This window comes from Ovis canadensis, chromosome 2 (genome assembly GCF_042477335.2).
Source record: "Ovis canadensis isolate MfBH-ARS-UI-01 breed Bighorn chromosome 2, ARS-UI_OviCan_v2, whole genome shotgun sequence".
Classification (NCBI taxonomy): Eukaryota; Metazoa; Chordata; class Mammalia; order Artiodactyla; family Bovidae; genus Ovis; species Ovis canadensis.
In genome coordinates, this window is record NC_091246.1 from 128,069,152 (window position 1) to 128,093,450 (window position 24,299).

At 36.4% G+C, this 24,299-nt stretch overlaps 1 protein-coding gene across 2 annotated transcripts in view; it reads right to left on the reverse strand.

Annotated features, from left to right (window-relative positions):
* ITGAV (integrin subunit alpha V) overlaps positions 1 to 24,299 on the reverse strand; it is a 106,309-nt gene that overhangs the window by 46,574 nt on the left and 35,436 nt on the right. For both annotated transcript variants that reach the window (XM_069577033.1, XM_069577034.1), the window contains exons 3-6: positions 10,138 to 10,229; positions 7,157 to 7,271; positions 2,370 to 2,431; positions 413 to 458 (exon numbers count right to left, since the gene is read on the reverse strand). In XM_069577033.1, the coding sequence (XP_069433134.1) occupies positions 413 to 458; positions 2,370 to 2,431; positions 7,157 to 7,271; positions 10,138 to 10,229 (315 nt within the window). The remainder of the gene's footprint in view (positions 1 to 412; positions 459 to 2,369; positions 2,432 to 7,156; positions 7,272 to 10,137; positions 10,230 to 24,299) is intronic.

Genomic DNA, 24,299 nt, shown 5'->3' on the forward strand with positions numbered 1-24,299 from the left:
TCTAATGTGCAAATTAATTTTAAAACCATGAGCTTTTGGAAGGTCACAATTTACCTACAGCTCCTCATACTTCCTAATGATTAATTATATCATTTCCTCTAAAGTACAGAGATGAAGTATTAAGCAATAAAAATTAATTACTTTAAATTACTTTATAATTTACTTTTAAAATATTTAGTTTATTTTCTACTAGAAATGCATATGTTATATATTATGTTATATACTTTACATATACCTTATTATATATGATGCTACAGTCCTTTTTAAAAAAATTATATATAGATAGTGGTTATACATTTAAATTTAATTTTTTCATTTCTTTCTTTTAAATAATTTGAAAAGTCTCAAAGGTACATGATAAGCCAGATGAGTCTGAAGTCATTATTGGGTAATTTTAAAAAGATTAACCTACCTTGCCAATAAAAACTACCAGGACCACCAAGAAGTACTCTGTCAGCCTAGATTAAATCAAACAAAAATATATATATTTTAAAACAGATAGCTTTAAAAACTGAGAACAATGTAATAAACGTAAAAGCTACATATTCATGTATGTATGATATCCATATGCATATACATTAAAGCAAACAAAATCATAAATCTGAAACCCAGCTGATTCCATATTTTTAACTGTACATTTTCTAAAACACAATACAATAAGTATCAAAAAGGAAGCCTATATTCATTTAATATATGAAAAAATATATATATATATACACATACACATACAGATTCTGTAGATCTTGGCTTGCTTCACACACTTGGTATGAAGTACTGTCAGCAAAGTATTATTAGTTACAGTAAGAAGAAAAGTCACTCCTTAATTTTATTACATTTGTGACTACACTGACAAATTTCCTTTCTAATAATCATTAAATTCTTTTCAAGCTAAAGCAAAATTTTTAGTGTCATGTAGATTTAAACAGGAGTGAGGTTTGAGGGTACATTTTTCAGGTATCTTATGTATACAAATTACACTTGACTAGCATTTCTTACATCTGTAACAAATTATAAGTATCTCATTCAAGGTAGTTAGTGTTTTGAGCATATTTTTAAAATTTCTTCTCACTGGAGAAAAGAGAAAAACTTTCTCTCTCCAAATACAAATATAGCTTTGAAGCTTTCAACAATCTCCTGCCTTGGCTATGTAAAAGATATTTCTAAGTTGTCTGCTTTAAAATGACACCACTTTTCAGAAATGAGTTGAAGAGATCAATTAATTTAGCAATGACTATTCATGGTATGGGAATATTTCTGGGGTTATAGTTGTATTGGTGTTAAGTACAGAAAATGTGAACACTTCTTGTTTTTAATACATTTATTTAAAAATACATCATCCAAGTTGAAACCTTTTATGTGTTAATATACTTTACCTCTATTTTGCTTCCTTAAATTTTAAATTATGAGTAATTATGAATAAATTTTGAATTATGAATTTCAAATTGAGTGAATTAAAATTAACTGCTTGATAAAGAGAGTTAACTAAAATTATTAGTACCTAATTTTAAGATTAAAAATATAAATTTACAAAAATAAGAAAATGCTTTATTAGTTTCTCTGAATCATGATTTTAGTTTCTGTGCTTTTAGTAAATTTAAGGCACTTTTGCTTGCATTTTCTAAGTCATATTAAGTTTTCTAGGAAAGCTCTACTTTTAATCAAGCAATGTGTTTTTGAGACTTCTCTAGGAGTAATTAGATTTTCTCAATTTGTTATTCAAAATGTTCATATATCCCACAAAAAACCACACAAAGACAAAAGTAAATTATATAAAATATTTAAGAAAAATTTCCTTTGAAAATATACATGGAATTCTTATTTTTTAAAAAATGATGAAAAATTATCAACTCTAGAGAGCATATCAACCTAGTTAAAAATACATAAAGCCCTATATATGAGATTTCTTACAGTAATTAAACTGCTTCATCTTTATTTATTGCCCATAGGCATATAATAGATGACAAACATGCATGTTTTTCAACTTTTTTTGTAACTAAACCCTGATTTGTAAAAAGTGCCCATTCATAGCTTTTATGAAAACTCAATTTCAGGCAAAAATAGAAAGCTTTAAAAAAAACAGTCTGTAAATCTATCCAACTGGAAATTTTAATATTAAGTCATAATAGCTGTCTTCTGCTACAGAGATTTTCTACTATTTTCCATTCCCATTTTGATGAATATTTCAAATAAGCAATGTTTCCTAGGGAGAGAACAGTATCAAGCAGAGGATATCAAATGCATGGGTAATTTTTATTAGATGTTTCCATAAAACAGTTACAAAGAATGTGAAGTATTATCCATTAATTTTTAACCACGGTTTAGATAACAGGGTAGATCTGAATCTCATTCAGTCTTAAATGAGAACTTACTTTAGTAAAATCAATGCTGAATCCTCCTTGACAAAATCCCTGTCCATCAGCATCAATATTTTCTAAAATAAAAAGATTGGAAATATACACAAACCCAAAAACAAACAAATAACACAAAACAAAACATGAGAAAAATCTGATATCACTGTAAGATAACGTACTAGTCTCTGAGAGTGTTCATTCATTCAGGCTTTTAATGGGTTATTAACACATTCTTAAAAAGTTAGTATTCATGTTTATCAACACCCATTCATCAGAAATGGCAACACAGAGAGATGAAAGTAACTAGACCAGTCAGCAAGGGGCAGAAAGATCACCTAAGATAGTGGATTTCAAACTTTATTTTTATACAGAAAGATTATAGTTTATATCATAGCTCACACAACCCAATATACACACATTGTATTTCATTCCATCTTTTAAAAAACTGGTTATGGCCCATTCTTTGATTTCATTTAACAATGATGAGTCATCATCCTTGAGTTAAAAACTCCTATCTGAAATTTCTAATTCTTACTATTATTCCCCTACAGTTGCTAGCTCTTTGCTAAGTTATTATGAAGACTAATAAGCAGATACCTGCATTCCAATACATTTATAGCCAACAACAAATCTGAAAAAAACATAGTTCAGAATTTTGGGAGATGACCTAGTTGAATTTTCTGCAAAGAGCAAAATATACCCTTAAAACACATTTAGAAAGCCAACTTTTAAAAACGTGACACTTTCAAGTATTTTCCAAATGATGACAGACTCAACTGTTTTACTCTTTTACAATTACCCCTTTTCCTAAAGTTCTCACAAAAGCGAACAATTAGCCAATTAATTTTTATTAGTTCTAATCACGACTAATACTGTACCTAGAACAGAGGTAACAGTGAGCAAGTCTTTTCCTTGTTTTATTTTGAGGACAGTAAGAGCAATGAAATACAACTACTCTTTAGTCATCAAGGAATTATTGTAGTCAATGCCACAATATCTAAATAATTATGATATAATATTCCTGTATTTGCCACCCAAATACAGTAACCAAAAATATCTACTTTTAGTCATAAGGACAGCTTGCAAGAATTTTTGTCAAATACTCCCATCAAAATTTTTGAACCCATTTTTAAAACCTGGGAACTGCCCTAAGATTACACACTTACTATCTAAATTTAGAAATTTTTTCAGAAAATAGCCTCAAGAGTATAATGCTCCCCCAATGTAAAATTTTTCTAACCAGGAGGGAATGGGAAAATGTAAGGCTGGGGTTTCCAGCATCTAGTGAATCATAGTAAGGAATTCTGCTCTGACCTCAAGTCAGCCTTTTATTTCCTTTATTCGAGTTGCATCTGGGGAACTCTTTTAAGCTATTTATAAAGACATCCTTTTTCGATTATCTTACTGTACAGTTATCTACTTTATTTGGTTTCCCAGAACATCTAACTAGAAAACATTACTGTCCTTTAAAAATTTAACAGGTACATGTTAAATAGTGCAAATGTAAAGAATTTTCTGTTGACTATAATCTATTTCAGGGAAGGCTTTTGTTTTTATTTGTATGGACAGTTAATAGTTTTCCTAATTGTTAAGCCTGACAATATTATATTTAATGTTACTGATCATGATAGTAAGAGCAGCTAATGTTTATTAAGCCCTTAGTGTGAGTCCAGTACTGTACTAAAGCATTTAAATTCTTTTCTAATTTACACAGCAAAATTCTATGCGAATAACAGTAGCCCTACTCTATGAGAGATACTATTATTATTCACAACTTACATCTAAGGAAACTAAGGCTCACAGAAATTAAGGAATTTAACCATGGCAAACCTGCTAGTAAATAAAAGAGAGTGGATCTGAGGTGAAGAGTGTCTATACCATTAGGCTACAGTATCTCGAACCAGCAGTGTTCCCGAGCAACCATCAAGGGGAAGAAAAAGAAAACTAGAAATGATACCTGAGAAAAATCTATGTGCAAATAATATTATCATCAGAAAGTAGAACGAACAAAGACTCAGTCTGAGCATGAAGCTGAAAGACTATTTAAATCATATGATTTGTGGTTCAGGCACTTTTAGAACAGAAAGACATTCAGCCTTTTGTGCAATGCCCAAGAATGGTCATAGATGTAATAATGAAAAGCCAAAAACAAACATAATCAGTAATAAGGTAAATTTTTACAGAGAGTAAGGTTCCATAAATTCACACAGGTCACAATAAAAACGAAAGTAAATAAACAAACAAATGACCAACAACAACAACAAACCCACAAACTACCACCACACCAAGACAAGCAGTTATCAAGAAGGTGGCAGTGTAGCCTTACAAAACTGGCATTCCCATGTAAAAGCAGTCATGGGGCTAGGTTACATAATTTATTGAAGTATGAAGAAGCCATAAACTACAAAAATTGCCTCTGAAGTCTTTTGTCTAAATCAGTGTTTTATCAATGATCAATTACCCACGACTGTAGATAAGCAGATAAGAATACAACCCAAGTTCTCAGATTCCCACTCTTGAGTGTGTTCCTCTGGGCAGTTTGCCTTTTGTACTTTAGGCCTACATGTAGCTTAATATTTCAAAGGTTGAGCCCAAAAGTACATACAATGATCAAGAGATACTGAAAGCCAGACTTACTAGGAAGAAGGCATTCACTTTGATTTTTTTTTTTTTTTTGAGATTTTTCTCTGCTTTTTCTCATACTTGTATTATTATCGGTAAAGGGCCAGGTAATAAATGTTTCGGGCTTAGGGGCTAGACAGCCTCTGTGGCAAGAATTCAACTCTCCCATTGTAGATATTAATAGCATGTGAACAAATGGGTGTGGTTATGTTCTAGTCAAACTTTATTTACAAAAACAGGCTCACAAGTCATAGTTTGCTGACCTGATTTGGATGTTATATGCTTTGGAAAATAAGTTTAAAATGTCTGTGTTTAAACCAAATAAGTGAAGGCACTATGCAGCAGCTACATCATGCAAACAGTCTTAATCCTTTAAATACATGTTAAGAAAAGAACTGGTCATTAGCGAAGAGGCAAAATGACGAAAAATACTAGCCAAACATCGCAGTATATCCTCAAGGGACCATCATCATTAGAATGCTTGTTTTCAGAAGGTTTCTTGTCCTCTTACATCAGGAATTAATCCAAACTTGCACTTGTGAAAGCAGAATGTACTCTCTATAGAAAAGCTGTGCTTCGTACAAAGGCAATTGAAATGGAAAACATTTCCTATTGCTAATAATACAGGGAAAAGGTTCCTTTGGAATAAGATGGACCTGGGTTTATATCATCATTAGATCACTCAGCATCATAACATGCAGGAAAAAACTGTGACTTCAATTGTCTAGATCTCAGTTTCCACATGTATCAGAGGAGAATAAGGATGATTTTACAGGTGTGCTCACACACAACAGTAAGTTACAAGTATGGCACACAATGGTTAGTTCATCCTTGAGAGCAACAAAATTATCTTTTCATAATAGGAATATTTTTGCAATACAAAAATTAAAAACACAAATTTAGTCCTCACATTTTCCACACACCACCAGATAATCAGCACCATGACCAAAACACCAACAAAAGGTGGTGACGCAGATGGTGTCAGGAGGTGAGGATAAAGCTGCCCATTCCCTCCATCCCACGCACTGTGTGCCTCCTGCCCTCCCATAATAAACAGCGTGGCTCTGGATACATATCATTCTTCTCATGTTTACCTCCCACTTACAAAAGTGGGACCAAGGCAGTAGGCCAAGAAAACAAGCATTTAGTAAAATGATTTGCAGCTTCTCAGAGGTTCAACTGCTTAGAATTTTGAAGACTAAGTTGATCCTTTGACCAGATGTCAGAAATCACCTGACAAGGGAAAAAAAGAGTCTAGCAGTAAGAATCTTACATGTGCTTTTGTTATTAATTCTCTCTACTACACTACCTAGTCACCAGTGAAGCAGAAAGAGTAAAGGCCTAAAAAGTGCTCCAGGTATAAACACCATACTGCATTTCAGTAAGATATTTTTATGTTTCTGATGTGAAGATCTGGGGTGGTGGCCAACTCAATGATGGTGAAGAACCAAAAGCATTGCAATCTCCAAGAAGGAAAAAACATACAGTGTTTGGAAAGCATCATTAAAATTATAAACGCTCAAACTCATCTTTAGTCACAATATAAATTTCACTGGAAATTTCAAATAATATTAGAGAACAGGGTGAGGTCTTTTAGATCATCAAGAGGAGTTAGTCTAGTTAACAGACTGACAGAGACTGATTAAAGCAAGGACATTCAGACTCTGACTCTTGAGCCCAGTGTTCTATCTTCCTATAAAAAATCTGGCTTCTTAAGATATAATTTTTTTTTTTTTACTTTTAACATCATTATTAATACAAAGGTGTAAGTTCTCAAACTCTGGTTTCCATCAGAATTACCTCGTAGAGTTTGTTAAAAATGCAGGTAGCCAGGCCTGATCTAGACCTGCTGAATCAGAATTGTTAGCTGTGGGGCCTGCATCTCTGATAGAGAAGTTTAAGGGAGCACCTTTTGACTAATAGTGACTAAAAATGCAGGTTTCCAAAATCAAATGTTAATTGTTACTGACCAAAGAAAAGCAAAACAACAGTTCTTAGGAAGAAAAGATAAGCCTGTTGACTATATATTTGACATTTCTTTACATTAATAAAACTGCTTTCATTTTGCCCTCTCAAACATCATGGTATGTCTACAAATTTTAACACATACATACACACACATTTTTAACAGCCTAGGCTTCCCAATCCTCTCGGTAAAAGCTAGTACAACTTCCAACACATACTTGATCTGCATGGAGCATACTCAACAGTCTTTGTTCCATCCTGAAGGAAGCATGTTCCCACGGGCTCTCTTTCCTGCTTCATTTCAGTCCTCCAGTGATACAGTGGGGCACAGGCCTGGAATCAAATAGGGGAGTCCATGCATAAACATTTTCTGAAAAAAATTAGTGTTTCAGACAATATATAACATTCTTTTATAAGCATTAACAAAAATTAATCAAACCTATACTCTTAAATTCCTTATCAAAGTAGTAGATAAAGATTTTTATAAGTACTCTTCTCACATGCTTCTAAAGGCCGTATATGTAGTCTAGGTTTTGTGGGGGGGTTTTTCCCAATATAGTTAGCAACATCATTATTTCATGCAGTATTTTTTTGATTTTAGGTACTAAACTGAAGGTCACAGACCAACTCAATACTTAAACTAAATAACATATCTCTAAGCTATGAAACAAATAATTTATCAAATAAGAAGGGAGTAAAAGAATTTGAAGCACTTATTTTATTTACTTTTCAAATAAACTACAACCTTTTTGCTTTCAGGGCTATAGATTTCAACACTATGTAAAGTGGTAGAATGCATGTTTTAATAGCATAGTAATCTACCAAAGTATAACAATTCAATTTGCTGGGAAAAAAAAAAAATCAATAAATTTGCTGTATCCTTTGAAGCAAAACATTTTAAAACAAACACCGCAAACAATACTGGGCTATATTTACCCAAAAAACTGAAAGTAAGCAACTGCTACTACTTCTCTACATGTATCTGATTTCCAGGGTGGAGTATTTGCCACTTCTGCGTACTTTTGCTTCTTCCCTCTATCTCTTTCTGCCTAGAATGCCACTACTCTCAACTCCTCCCCTCACCTTTAACTGTGATTTGACACATTCCTAAGTGCCACTGAACTATTACTTCCTAAATAAACCCTTCCTGGATGCCCCACAATCCAATGGGAAAGAAAGAAAACAATAAATACTACACCGCCAATTAAAACAGGGAAGGGCTCTCTGAGGAAATGAAAGTAGAGCTGAAATCAGACTGACAAGGAGCCAGCTCAAGCGAAAAGCAGTAAGTTACACATAAGCGGAGGGAACAAACACTAAGAAACTAACTGAAATGACTTGGTGTGGAAGGCATCAAAAAATTAGTGTAGCTCCACACGTAAGACGGAGTGAGATGATGGCAAAGAGACAGCAGCCAGTGACTGGACTATGAAGATGCTGATGAAAGCCAGGATGAACAGGAGATATTTTTTCTGAGAGTGATGAAAAGCTGCTTAATTGTTTGAATCAGGAAAGTGAAATGCTCTGGTTCAGTCTGGTCCCTCTATAAAGAATGCATTGTAGCTAGGGCAAGAGACGAAGCAGAGAAGTGAGAGGGGCTACTACACTGGCCCAGGAGAGTAATGATGGTGGCTTGGCACAGGACAGAAATAGTGGAGATGATGATTTATTGAGGGGTGGAATCCTGGAAGATGAAGGCAGAACTGACTGGGGTTGCTGGGGAACGGGGTAGAGTCATGCTTATAAGATGAGGATGTTTTATATGGAAATAGTTACTTTCCCGGTTTTTCCTTTATGATGGAGGGTAACAGTTCTATTTCGGTTCACATTTATCTTGAGTAATAATGAGATATCCCAATGAAAATGCCAAATTGGCAGTTTGGAAATACAACTTGAAAGATACAAGAACAATTGAAGAGCTAGAGATGTAGATTTGCGGATTATGATATACAGATCGTATTCATAGTCACAGGATAGGTTAGGAACTGCTAGATAAAAGGTACAGTTCAAGAAAACAGGAGCCCAGACCAAAGCTCAGACACCCCAACATTTAGAAAATAAGCAGTAGAGCTACTAAAGGTGATGGCATAAGGAGCAAGCGGTGAGAGGGGAAACTGGAAGAATACAGTCCCAGGAGCCAAGGAAAAGTATTTCAGAAAAGTATGGCTCCAGTGACCTTGCTGAATAGTGTTGAGGGGCCAAGAAAAATATTCTTGACCTGAAAGTCAAAAGTGACCTTGCCCATGCCTACCTGGGCCAGACAGGAAGGGCTGGGAAGAGGAAAGAAAGTGAGAGAGTGGAGACAGTTACTACAGAAAACATTTCAACAAGTCTTCGAAAAGATGAGCAAAGGAAGGAGACTGTAGCAAAGCAGAAGATGAGGCAAAGGTGAGGGTGTTTTATTCTAAGGAAAGGAGGTACTAGGGCATTCGAGTAATCAAAGCCACATTATTCCTAAACCTTGCTGGAGAGAAACAAACTCCCGGGGAACTACCAAGTGGGGCAGAAAAAATGTCCAATGTAGGAATAACAGTGAAAGTAGCAAAAGCCCAATCTAAGAAGGGTGAAAGAGAAGGTATCCTTAGAAGGGGTTCAGTTCAGTTCAGTCGCTCAGTCGTGTCCGACTCTGCGACCACATGAACCGCAGCACGCCAGGCCTCCCTGTCCATCACCAACTCCCAGAGTCCACCCAAACCCATGTCCATCAAGTCAGTGATGCCATCCAGCCATCTCATCCTCTGTCGTCCCCTTTGCCTCCTGCCCTCAATCTTCCCCAGAATCAGGGTCTTTTCCAATGAGTCAGTTCTTCACATCAGGTGGCCAAAAGTATTGGAGTTTCAGCTTCAACATCAGTCCTTCCAACAAACACTCAGGACTGATCTCCTTTAGGATGGATTGGCTGGATCTCCTTGCAGTCCAAGGAACTCTCAAGAGTTTTCTCCAACACCACAGTTCAAAAGCATCAATTCTTCAGTGCTAAGCTTTCTTTATAGCCCAACTCTCACATCCATACATTGCTGGAAAAACCATAGCCTTGACTAGACGGACCTTTGTGGACAAAGTAATTAGAGCTATGTTATCGGAATACTCTGTGCCCCTGAGCACACTGAATTTTACTATCAGCTTTCCAAGAGAAAACTTTCTGTGTTTTCACATAAATTGACTAAATTTAACCTGTGAGTAAATACGCAAAACTTACCAAAATTTTATCCTGTTTTGACCTCACAGATGCTCCAAACCACTGATGAGACTTAAACTCCAATGGATCATCTTTGGCATAATCTCTGTTGCCTAAAATAAAATAAAATAAAATTTAAAACATTTTTTAAAAGCATGAGGGTGAGAATCAAAATATGCTTTATTTGTATAACAGAGTTTATTTCAACGCAGGTTTACAAATAGCATGCCTCTGATTAATCAAATTTGCCTACTTATTTCATACACTTTAAAACATTATATACTTTATACTTTCAACTGATCAGAAAAATAAAATGCAAGATGACTTGAAAGTGTCTCAGATTTGTTACTTGTCTTATCAATGACCATAATACAGATGTGTAAAAGTCACAATAAGTGAAATTTTCCAGTTGCTAAATTATGATAATTAACTATTAAATACTTTCTGTATTCCCCAAAGTTCTTTCTGTAGCATAAAGATATTTCTGAAAATAGAAGGCTATGAAACTCCTTTACAGAACACCAGCAGTTAAAGACTAAAGTAAAAGACTAAGATCCTGCGAATGACGTTACACCACGAGTCAGAATCCAGGAGACATTATTTGGCTGGTAGGAAAAAGAATTAGAGTTGGCACACTATATGCAAACATTTATTTTTCAGCCTACATTATTGAAAAAATTATTTCCAGTATACCAAGTACTCGTAAAGCACTATAGATTTTAAAAGAAAAAGATAAAAATCTTTTCTACAAGAAAGTTCTTAATTGGCTCAATGAAAAAAAAATTACAGAAATAAATTCATAAAGTATCAAGAGAGACTATTCTTAAAGACTAGTTTGTTCCTCTTAAGATCTACTTATAATAATCATTCCTTATAAACATATATTTAAATAACTATACTGGAGCAATATACAGACCAGGGTCAGCTTTAAGAATGTCAGCCAATATGTAAATATCATCAAAAGGTTTGATTAAATCTATTCTCTAAATCTCAACCTTCTAAGACAGTGCTTATGGTTGGTTATTCAATTCCATTCTGAGGACTTTAAAGATCAACTGAAGAATTATAAATAATTAATGATCATTTCAATAATGCCAGACATTTCATAGGCAAGATGAAGGACATATTAGCTGTACAATTCTTTGAACTTTTTTGTTGTTTTTGCAAAAAAAAAAATAAATAATTTGAATTGTCACTCTCCAAAGTCCTCTATCTGTAGTCTAAACACCACTCACTTTTGTCAGTGATCACAAAGCACCTTTTTATTGGTAAAGGGAGGGAGGAAGGATGAATGAACTAACCAATATATGCCTTTTACCAAGTAAATCAAGGTTTCCCAACAGAGGTTGGCTTGCCTTTGATGCCGATGTTCACATGCCGACCTCACTGGGAACAAGACACATCAGTGACCTAAAGGTCCCCCAACAGTCCATGTGCTCCCTTACATTTCCCATCCTCCCAGTTAGGTTAAAGCCATACAACTCATTTTAATCAATAAGTTAAGTGCAGAAGTGGCATGTGTTCCTTCTAGCTCAAGTCAGTTAAGAGTGGATATGAGTTCAGTAGTCATCAAGTAAACACAAATCAAAACTACAATAAGATGTCATCTCACACCAGTTAAGAAGGCTATTATTATCAGATGTGGAGAAAAGGGAACCCTGATACACTGCTGGCTGGCAAGGTAAATTGGTGCAGCCATTATGGAAAATGGTATGGACGATACATAAGAAATTAAAGATAGGACTATTATTGTATGATCTGGCAATTCCACTCTAGGTATACACCTTAAGGAAATATACCACTATCTTAAGGTAATATCTGTACTCCCTTGTTCACTGAAGTATCATTAACAACAGTCGAGACATAGAAGCAACTTAAATGTCTATGGTTGAATGAATTTTAAAAAAAAGAAAATACAGTCTATAATTAAAATGGAATATTATTCAACCTTAAGAAAAAAAAATCCTGCCATGTCCACCAATATGGTTAGATCTAGAAGGCATTATCTTAAGAGAAATAAGCCAGACACAGAAAAACAAATGCTTCATTGTATCACTTATATGTGAAATCTCAAATTGTCATTTCATGTTAAAAAAACAAAGCAAAACAAAAACAGTGGATATAAATTCTCCATGTTTTCTTTGTCCCATTTATGAAACTGAAAAGAATAAATGGTGTGGAATTCCTTAACAAAAGAAGCTGTAGTTCAAGTTTCCAAACCATCAAAAACAGCCAAATGATCAATACAAGATGATGACATGAGCAAGAAATTATCCTTTTTTTAAGTGAGTAAGATCTGGGTATTTGTTTTAAGGGAAAAAAAAAATGTTGTTACTGCAGTAGAGCCTACCACAGTTTGAGCAACATATATTTTAAAAACAAAACGCTAAAAATGGCCTGACCTACAACTGCAAAGAGGCTTTGCCCTTGGAAGAATTAGATTCAATTAACAGTTTTTTCTAGGATTTTAGCCATAAAATGTATGATTACAAGCTATATAATAGGATTTTTAAAAATTCCACTGCAAGCTGAGTTCTCTCACTGGCTTTCTATTCTTTTCTGAGAAGGAAATAAAGGCATCGCCCCTCCCCTAACATTAATGAGAAATATAGTATGAACCTGAAACAGCTGGTGCTTGGAGGGATACACTTCCAGTCACTATCACTTGACACCAAAAGAATCACGATCAACTCAGGTAAGCTTAGCCTGAGGGAACTGACTTTATGAATTTATGTATCTGAACAGAAGGTACGGCATTATCACAATTGCTGCCTTCTACTTCTGCTTTCATTTAAAATAGCCTTTTCAGCAAGACCCTAAAGATATCTAAGCAGAAGCACAACTTTTCTGTATTTCTGTATTTTGTTCTTTCATGAACGAAAGTACCACATTGGAGAGGTGTAACTCAAATTAATTCAAATTATGGCTCTATATAGTTCCTCATACCTTAATAAAACTTCAATTAAAAAAAATGCAGACCCAACATCACTATATTCTTGCAAATACAAGTATTCCTGCCTAAAGACATCTGGTATAGCTTCCTCAAAAATGTCAATGTCATAAAAAACAAAAGAAAAACAGTAAGATTAAAGATTAAAAGAGAACAATGAGACATGGCAACCCAGTGCAAGATATGATCCTTGACTGACTCTTTTGTGTGAAGAAATTTTTCAAGTTACATAGGACTTTATTAGATAACCATATTGTAATAATGACACATTTCTAGTCTGTGATGATGACAGTGCTTTGGTTATATAAGGGAAGGCCCTAGTTATGGGGAACTATCTGCTATGGGAAGTATTCTGGGGGTAAAGTTTCACAATGTCTGCAAGAATACTTGAATCTAGGTGAAGGGGATACTGTTCATTACATTACAGTTTCAAATTTTCTGTAAGTTTAAAATTTTGCAAAATAAAAGTACAGCAGTTAGCAAATACAAATTGTTTGTACTATAGGCCAACAACAATATCTTTTATTTCTCTTTATTTCCTCTCTTTATCATATTTACTCTGGGCTTCCCAGGTGGTGCTAATGGTAAGGAATCCACACGCCAATACAGGAGATGCAGGTTCAATCTCTGAACGAATATCCCCTGCAGGAGGAAATGGCAACCCACTCCAGTGTTCTTGCCTGGAAAACTCCATGGACAGAAGAGCCTGATAGGCTACAGTTCATGGACTCGCAAAGAATTGGACATGACCAAGCAGACACATACACACACACACAAACACACACACACATTTACTATAATAACACCATTAAAAGTATTATAAAACAAATGAAAAAAATAAATACGAAATAAAGCCATATGCAAAGACCAATCTAAAGACTACAATCCTACCACGAAGAAACAAAACAGCCTCTGTGCACATTTTGGTATCTTTCCTAAACATCTGTTTTAGGAATACATGCATATCCTTTTATGTAAAATGGATATTTTAAGCCAGTATTAAAAAAACACTCAGAGAACAAGATGGCAGAGGAGTAGGTGGACATGGAGTTCATCTCTCTCCATGGATACATCAGGATACACGTTCAGACACAGAAGTGTATGCAGAACATCAGCTGAGAGTGGACAGCAGTGCCTGACCAGTGGAAAAGAATACATAGACCCAGGCAAAACTCAGGAGGATGAAGGAACTAGGGGGAAACAGGAGGGTTAGTAGGACTGGACCTGCCCTCGGCGGGGAGGGGAAAGGAAGCAGGGCTCTGATCCCCACATCATGGCAACTGTCTAAGTCAGAGGAGAAACATTTAAGGCTGAGAGTGAAACAGCTGATCCGCTGCAGCTTAAATGGAATGAGCATCAGACAGTCCTTGCCACAGCCATACATACCCCAGACAAGGACATATATCCCCTCGAAGGTGCAGTGGCTGGCAGCTGGAGTTTAGGGATTGCAGAGCAATCCCAGGGCAAGGGCTGTCATTGACTGCAGAGAGATGGATTGAGGGGATGCTAGGGAGGAGATCGTGGTGGGAAATGCCTGTGGAAGAAAGCCAGGCAGCCATGGAAGCAAGGTGATACTGCTGAGTCACATGTAGGGAATGGAGCCATCACCATAGCCTCTTTCCCCCCACACACCAGCATGAGCAGCTGAACAATACAGAGACTGCCCCATCAAATGCCTGATAAACAGAACTACAGCACAGGACCCCATCCGGGGTGCCCCTTTAAGTGCCTGACCCATGGATCTACAGGGTAGGACCCCAGTCGGGGGGGCCCTTCTATGTGCCTGACGTGCAGAACAGAGGACCCCAGGCAAGGGAGCCTTGCCTGAACAGGCAGAGCAAGGGAAAAAACTGGCCAAAGAGGACTTCTGACTGCCAGCTACAAGAGGCTTGAAAAAAAGACTCTGACAGGGCCATAACTCCTGCAGTGGAGGCAGTCCCTGTCCCTGCACACTTGGTACCACCAGGGTCCCTGCAAGCCAAGCAGCTACGCCACCTTCTCACTCAACTCTCACTGGGGCAGAGCTGCCACAGGAAAAAAGTCTTGCATCTGTTCTCACAGGGTCACTCTGGTATTATCCAACTCTTTGTGACCCTGTGGACTGCAGCGTGCCAGGCTTCTCCGTCAGGGAGGGGGGTTCTCCAGGCAAGAATATTGGAGCGTATTGGCCAAAACTGGTTGCCATACCCTTCTAGAGCGCCATATTTCCAGCTGCCCTCGCCACCAACTCCCCTGAGTACTTGGTGATGCCAGAACTCGACACCCAAGCAGCTGCACCACCTCCACACCTGGCCCTCACAGGGGCAAATCCAAGACCTTCCAGGGCAGCCACAGGAGCAAACCCCAATGGACCACCCACATGCAGAGGTGGAAATAAAACCACAATTGAAACCCAGGGGCAGTGTGACTGAGGAAGAAGACCCAAAACCTTCCCACCAGCTGTACAAGTTGCAGATTAAATCGACTCAATCAACTAAGCAGGCTCTGTGTCTATGCAATATATAAAAGGTCATTTGAGAGCTCCCACAAAAGAAAATGCACTAGTTCTGATAGCTGTGGACACTGGGGGCAAGAACACAGAGGATGAGGACCAGATTAGAATCTAAGCTGCCCCTACAACAGGTCCAGAGATCAGCACAGTGTTGGAAGGCATCCTAGGGAAGTAAGGTGGACTATGACTCCCAGCAAGGGAAAGGACGCTGACAGCAGTGACTCAAGAAAAACATTGATTATTCTTATGTTTCGACTTGTTCTATAGACTGTTTTGAATATTTTTTTTCCCTCCCTCTGTTGTACTTGTCAACTTTATTGGCACTATGTAATTAAGCTTCTGAGCTTTTTTCCCCCTCAGTCACATTTTTTATTGTTGTGATAAGCCTCTGCCTTTGCATTGGGGTTTTGTGGTTCTGAGGGGGGTTTCCCTTTTTTTCTTTTCTCTCTCTCTCTCTTTTTTTTTTTTTTTAATTAAACCTATTTTAATTCCAGGCAAGAATACTGGAGTGGGTTGCCATGCCCTCCTTCAGGACATCTTTTCAACCCAGGGATTGAACTCAGGTCTGTGTGGCTCCTGCATTATAGGAGGATTCTTTAGCACTGAGCACTGGGGAAGCCTCTACTTTCATTATAACATTATTTAACTAGGCAATAAAACTATAGTTCTTATGGCTATAAAACTCAATAAATGCACAAATTAAACATTAGGAAAAATAGAATTCAAATTTAGAACACTAATACACTGTTATAAAAGATGCTGTTTCACAGAAGTTAAATTGCCAAAGCTTGACCTAGTTAGTAGTTGAAAGATGCAGTTTCTTTTTTTTTCTAACATCAACAATATAAATGTCAATGTTTGCTCTCAAATGTGTTGCAAAAAGTCATGTTACTAACCTCAAAGCTCTGCTTGCTAGTTCAAGATAATCAGATATCAGGTCAGTCAAATTTTTCTTTTCTTTTTAATTTTAAATTTTAATTTTTTAAACCTATTATTCTGTAGAAGGAAATGGCAACCCACTCCAGTACACTTTTTCTAAATTTATTCTCGTTTGCTTTTCCTACTCTTCTTTTCCCCTTGCACTTAATCTTTAACGAAAATAAATCTTCTTTACTTTGCATATCTATTCTTTCTTTCTTTTCTTTTTTTCTTTTCCTCTCAACATATTTGTTAGTTTTATTTTCATTGCTTTATTTCCCAGTTGGCACCTTGCTTTAGTTTTGTTATCCAATTTATGCTTTTCAGTTAATTTTGTCCTGGTAGAGAAACTTTTTGTTCACCAGGCCAATCTACTGTACTTTATTTTTGTTGGACTGTTTTGATTTTGCTTATGGGTGGATATATATATGTATATATTCAGTCACATTTGTTATTATTGTTATAAACCTCTACCTCTGCGTTGGGCTTTTGCAATTCTGTGGAGTTTTCCTTTTTTTTTTTTTCTTTCTTCTTCAGTTTTTTTTTTCTCTTTTTTGTAATTTTAATTTTTTTAACTTATTTCCTTTTTTCTACATTTATTTCTTTGTTTGCCTATCTACTGTTCTCTTCCCCTTGCAGTTAATCTTTAATGTATATAAATCTTCTTCATATACCTCTATTTAACTTTGCATATATATTCTTTCTTCTCTTTAAGTTCCTCTCAACATATTTGTTAGTTTTTTTTCATTGCTTTATTCCCCACTTGGCACCTTACTTTAATTTTGCTTTCCACTTTGTGCTTTAGCTAGTTTTGTTCTTAACTGGTAAACATAATTTCTTATTTCCTTTGTTCGCTGGAGCAATCAACTGTACTTCATTTTTGTTGGGCTGTTTTGACTTTGCTCATGGGTGTATATGTACATGTGTATATCTCATTATTTTAATTATTATTTGCCTGATTTTGTAACTGCCATTTGTCTGGGTTCATCTTTGGTTTCTCACTTGGGGTATTTGTTTTAATCTCACTCAGTGATGTAACAAACCACTTGTGGAATCTTTGTTCCTGACCAGAGATCAAGCCTTGAGCTTTTGGAGTGGGAGCACTGACTCCAAGACCCTAGACTACCAGAGAACTGCAAACGCTAGGGAGTATCAAATAGTGAGAACTCACACAAAGGAAACCACTTGAATACAACACCGGGCATCATCCACCCACCAGCAGGACCCTGTGCAGGATGCTAATCTAAACAAACAAAGCAAAAATACAAACCCAATCATCAGCAGACAGGATTACCACCTCACTCAGTCTTGCCCATCAGAGGAAAAACAAACAAAAACTCAGCACAAATCTCACCCTATACAAAGCTGACACAAACCACTGGGCCAAACTTGCATGTGCGCTTGGTCGCTCAGTCGTGTCCGACTCTGCAATCTCATGGACTGCAGTCTACCAACTTCCTCTGTCCTTGGGGATTCTCCAGGCAAGAATACTGGAGTGGGTTGTCGTGCCCTTCTCCAGGGGATCTTCCCAACCCAGGGATCGAACCCAGGCCTCCCACATTGCAGGCGGATTCTTTACCAATTTAGCTACCAGGGAAGCCCAGGAGGACAGAAACCAAAATGAAGAAAGAATTCAACCTTGAAGCCTGGGAGAAGGAGACTTCAAACACAATAAGTTAAAAAAAAAAATAATGAAAAAGTAGAGAAATACCACACAAATGAAGGAACAAACTAGACACCCAGAAGTCCGAATAAATGAAGAGAAAATAAGCAAACTTCCTGAAAAAGAATTCAGGATAATGATAGTAAAGATAATCAAAAACCTCGAAAACAAAATGGAGAAAATGCAAGAATCAATTAACAAAGACCTAGAATTATTAACAAATAAACATTTAGAGACAACACAATTATTGAAATCAAAAATACTCTAGAAGGAATCAAAATCAGAATATCTGAAGCAGAAGAATGAATAAGTGAGCTGGAAGATAAAATGGTAGAAATAACTTCTGAAGAGCAGAATAAAGTCAAAAGAAGGAAAATAACTGAGGATAGTCTCAGAGACCTCTGGGACAATATCAAACGCACCAACATTCGAATTATAGGGGTCCCAGAAAAAGAAGAGAAAAAGAAAAGGTATGAGAAAATTTTTGAAGAGGTGAAAATTTCCCCAACATGGAAAAGGAAATAGTCAATCAAGTCCAAGAGGCACAAATAGTCCCATACAGGTTAAACCCAAGGAGAAACATGCCAAGACACATACTAATCAAACTAACAAAGACTAAACACAGAGAAAGAATATTAAGAGCAGCAAGGGAAAAGTGACAAGTAACATACAAGGGAAACCACATACACTTAACGGCTGATCTTTCAGCAGAAACTCTGCAGGCCAAAAGGGAATGGCAGGATATACTTAAAGCACTGAAAGGGAAAAATCTACAACCAAGATCACTCTACCCAGCAAGGATCTCATTCAAAATTGATGGAGAAATTAAAATCTTTTCAGACCAGCAAAAGTTAAGAGTTCAATACCACAAAACCAGCTTTACAACAAATGTTAAAGGGACTTACACAGTCAAGAAATACAAGAGAAGAAAAAAGATCTACAAATCCAACCCCAAATAACTAAGAAAATGACAATAGGAACATATATATCAATACTTACTTTAAATGTAAATGGATTCAATGTTCCAACCAAAGGACACAGACTGGCTGAATGGATACAAAAAACAAGACCCATATATGTGCTGTCTACAAGAAACTCACTTCAGACCTAAAGACACATATAGACTGAAAGTGAGAGGATGGAAAAATATATTCCATACAAATGGGAAGCAAAAAAAAGCTGGAGTAGCAATCCTCATATCAGACAAAACAGACCTTAAAATAAAGAAGATTACAAGAGATAAGGAAGGACACTACATAATGATGAAGGGATCAATCCAAGAGGAAGACATAACAATTGTAAATATCTATGCATCCAACACTGGAGCACCTCAGTACATAAGACAAACATATAAGACACACAAGACATAAAAGGAGAAATTGACAGTAACACATTAATGGTAGGAGACTTTAATACCCCACTCTCACAATGGACAGATCATCAAAACAGAAAATTAATAAGGAAACACAAGTCTTAAATGATATTAGATGAGATGGATCTCATTGATATCTTCAGGACATTTCCATTCAAATGCAGAAGAATACACCTTCTTCTCAAGTGCACATGGAACATTCTCCAGGATAAGCCACATCTTGGGTCACAAATCAAATCTCAGTAAATTTAAGAAAATTGAGATCATATCAAGTATCTTCTCTGACCACAACTAGATATCAACTATAAGAAAAAAACTGCAAGAAACACAAACACATGCAGATTAAAAGACACACTTCTAAATAACCGACAGGTTACTGAAGACATTAAAGGGGAAATCAAAAAATCTCTAGAAACAAATGACAATGAAAATACAACTCAAAACCTATGGGATGCAGCAAAAGTGGTTCTATGTAGACAGTTTACAGCAATACAACCCTACCTCAAGAAACAAAAACATCAAATAGACAACCAAACTTTACACCTGAAACAACTATAAGAAGAACAAAAAAAAAACCCCAAAATTTGTAGAAGGAAAGAAATCATAAACATCCGAGCAGAAATAAATGAAAAAGAAATGAAAGAAACAATAGTAAAGATTAATAAAACTAAAAGCTGGTTCTTTGAGAAAACAAAATTGACAAGCATTTAGCCAGACTCATCAAGAAAAAAAGAGAGGAGAATCAAATCAACAAAATTAGAAATAAAAAAGGAGAGATTACAATAGACAATGCAGAAATACAAAGGATTATAAGAGACTATTATGAACAACCATATGCCAATACAACGGATAACCTGGAAGAAAGAGACAGATTCTTAAAAAAGTTCAATCTTTCATGACTGAACCAGGAAGAAACAGAAATTATGAACAACCCCAATTACAAGCACTGAAATTGAAGCTGTGATCAAAAATCTCCCCCCACAAAAAAAAGCCCAGGACCAGATGGCGTCATAGGAGTATTCTATGAAACATTTAGAGAAGAGCTAATGCTTATCCTTCCAAAACTCTTTCAAAACATTGCAGAGGAAGGAACATTTCCAAACTCATTCTACGAGGCCACCATCACCCTGATACCAAAACCAGACAAAGACAACACAAAAAAAGAAAACTACAGGCCAATATCACTGATGAACAAAGATGCACAAATCCTCAACAAAATTTTAGCAAACAGAATTCAACAACACATCAAAAAGCTCATACACCATGATCAAGTTGGGTTTATTCCTGGGATACAATGATTCTTCAATATATGCAAATCAACCAAGGTGATATACCATATTAACAAACTGAAAGATAAAAACCATATGATAATCTCAACAGATGCAGAAAAAGCCTTTGACAAAATTCAGCACCCATTTATGACCAAAACTCTTCAAAAAATGTGCACAGAAGGAACCTACCTCAACATAGTACAGGTCATATATGATGAGCCTCCAGCAAACATTATTCTCAATGGTGAAAAACTGAAAGCATTCCCCCTAAGATCAGGAACAAGACAGGGGTGTTCACTTTCACCACTATTATTCAACATAGTTCTGGAAGTCCTAGCTACAGGAATCAGAGAAGAAAAAGAAATAAAAGGAATCCAGACTGGAAAAGAAGTAAAGCTCTCACTGTAGATGACATGATACTGTACATAGAAAACCCTAAAGACAGTATCAGAAAATTACTAGAGCTAATCAGTGAATTTAGCAAAGTTGCAGGATACAAAATTATTACACAGAAATCACTTGCATTTCTATATACTAATAATGAAAAATCAGAAGAGAAATTAAGGAATCAATCCCATTAACCATTGCAACAAACAGAATTAAATATCTAGGAATAAACTTACCTAAGGAGACAAAAGAACTCTACCCAGAAAATTATACGATACTAATGAAAGAAATCAAAGACAACATAAACTGATGGAGACATATGCCATGTTCCTGGGTAGGAAGAATCAATATTGTGAAAATGACTATACTACCAAATGCAATCTACAAATTCAATGTGATCCCTATCAAGTTACCAATAGCATTTTTCACAGAACTAGAACAAAAAAATTCACAATTCATATGGAAACACAAAGGACCCCGAATAGCCAAAGCACTCTTGAAAAAGGAGAATGGAGCTGGCGGAATCAACCTTCAGGATTTCAGATTATACTACAAAGCTACAGTCATCAAGACGATATGGTACCAGCACAAAAACAGAAATATAGACCAATGGAACAAAACAGAAAGCCCAGAAATAAACCCATGCACCTATGGGTACCTTATTTTTGACAAAGGAGGCAAGAATAGACAAAGGAGGCAAGAATATACAATGGGGCAAAGACAGCCTCTTCAATAAACGGTGCTGGGAAAACTGGACGGCTATGTGTAAAAGAATGAAATTAGAACACTTTCTAACACCATACACAAAGATAAACTCAAAATGGATTAAAGACCTAAATATAAGACCAGAAACTATAAAACTCTTAGAGGAAAACATAGGCAGAATACTCAATGACATAAATCAAAGCAAGATCCTCTATGCCCCACGTCCTAGAGTAACAGAAATAAAAACAAAACTAAACAAGTGGGATCCGATTAAACTTAAAAGCTTTTGCACAACAAAGGAAAACTATAAAGCAAGGGGAAAAGACAACCCTCAGAATGGGAGACTAGCAAATGAAACAACTGACAAAGGATTAACTTCCAAAATATACAAGCAACTCATACAACTCAACATCAGGAAAACAAACAACCCAATCAAAAAGTAGAAAAGAGACCTAAACAGACATTTCTTCAAAGAAGACATACAGATGGCTAACAAACACATGAAAAGATGCTCAACACTGCTCATTATGAGAAAAATGCAAATCAAAACTACAATGAGGGATCACCTCACACCAGTCAGAATGGCCATCATCAAAAAGTCTAGAAACAATAAATACTGGAGAGGGTGTGGAAAAAAGGGAACACTCTTGCACTGTTGGTGGGAATGTAAACTGATAGAGTACAGCCCCTATGAAAGATGGTATGGGTATTCCTTTAAAAACTAGGAATAAAACCACCATATGACCCAGCAATCCCACTCCTAGGCATATACCCTGAGGAAATAAAAATTGAAAAAGACACATGTATCCCATTGTTCACGCCAGCACTATTTACAATAGCTAGAACATGGAAGCAACCTAGGTGTCCATTGAGAGATGAATGGATAAAGAAGTTGTGGTGCATATACACAGTGGAATATTACTCAGCCATAAAAAGGAACACATTTGAGTCAGTTCTAATGAGGTGGATGAACCTAGAATCTATTACACAGAGTGAAGTAACTCAGAAAGAGAAAGATAAATATCGTGTTTTAACGCACATATACGGAATCTAGAAAAATGGTACTGAAGAATTTATTTACAGGGCAGCAATAGAGAAACAGAACAGACTTATGACATGGGGTGAGGGGAGGAGAGAATGAGATGTATGGAAAGAGTAACATGGAAACTTACATTACCATATGTAAAACAGATAGCCAACGGGAATTTGCTGTGTGGCTCAGGAAACTCAAAACAAGGTTCTGTATCAGCCTAGAGGGGTGGGATGGGGCAGGAGATGGGAGGGAGGTTCAAAAGGGAGGGGATATATGTATATGGGAAATAGATGGGGAAACAGTGGAAAGAGTGTCAGACTTTATTTTGGGGGGCTCCAAAATCACTGTAGATGATGACTGCAGCCATGAAATTAAAAGATGCTTACTCCTTGGAAGAAAAGTTATGACCAACCTAGATAGCATATTCAAAAGCAGAGACATTACTTTGCCAACTAAGGTCCATCTAGTCAAGGCTATGGTTTTTCCAGTAGTCATGTATGGATGTGAGAGTTGAACTGTGGAGAAGGCTGAACGCCGAAGAATTGATGCTTTTGAACTGTGGTGTTGGAGAAGCCTCTTGAGAGTCCTTTGGACTGCAAGGAGATCCAACCAGTCCATTCTGAAGGAGATCAACCCTGGGATTTCTTTGGAAGGAATGATGCTTAAGCTGAAACTCCAGTACTTTGGCTACCTCATGCGAAGAGTTGACTCATTGGAAAAAGATTCTGATGTTGGGAGGGATTGGGGGGAGGAGGAAAAGGCAACGATAGAGGATGAGATGGCTGGATGGCATCACTGACTCGATGGACACGAATCTGAGTGAACTCCGGGAGTTGGTGATGGACAGGGAGGCCTGGCGCGCTGTGATTCATGGGGTCGCAAAGAGTCGGACATGACTGAGTGACTGAACTGAACTGATGGCTGATTCATGTTGAGGTTTGACAGAAAACAGCAAAACTCTATAAAGCAATTATCCTTCAATTAAAAAAATAAAAGGTTAAGAAAAAACATTCTATTATTCTATATAAATGTATATACTTTTTTCCATGTCACAACATGTCAATAAAAGTAGACCTATAGCACCATTTTCATTGTTGTGTAATACATCATACAGCTGCACAGCAGTTTATTTAATCCACCCCCTACATCTCCTTTAGTTTCATGTTCAGTAACATCTGTATTTTAAGAGACTTACATATTCTCTCAAAGTCACATCCACTTCCTCTTGAATTTCAAGAAGCTCAGCATAAGCTAACTGACCATGACCTCATTCCTATGTGAAGATCATTCCTAAATGAAGGTTCCTGCAAGGAGATCCAACCAGTCCATTCTAAAGGAGATCATCCCTGGGTGTTCTTTGGAAGGAATGATGCTAAAGCTGAAACTCCAGCAC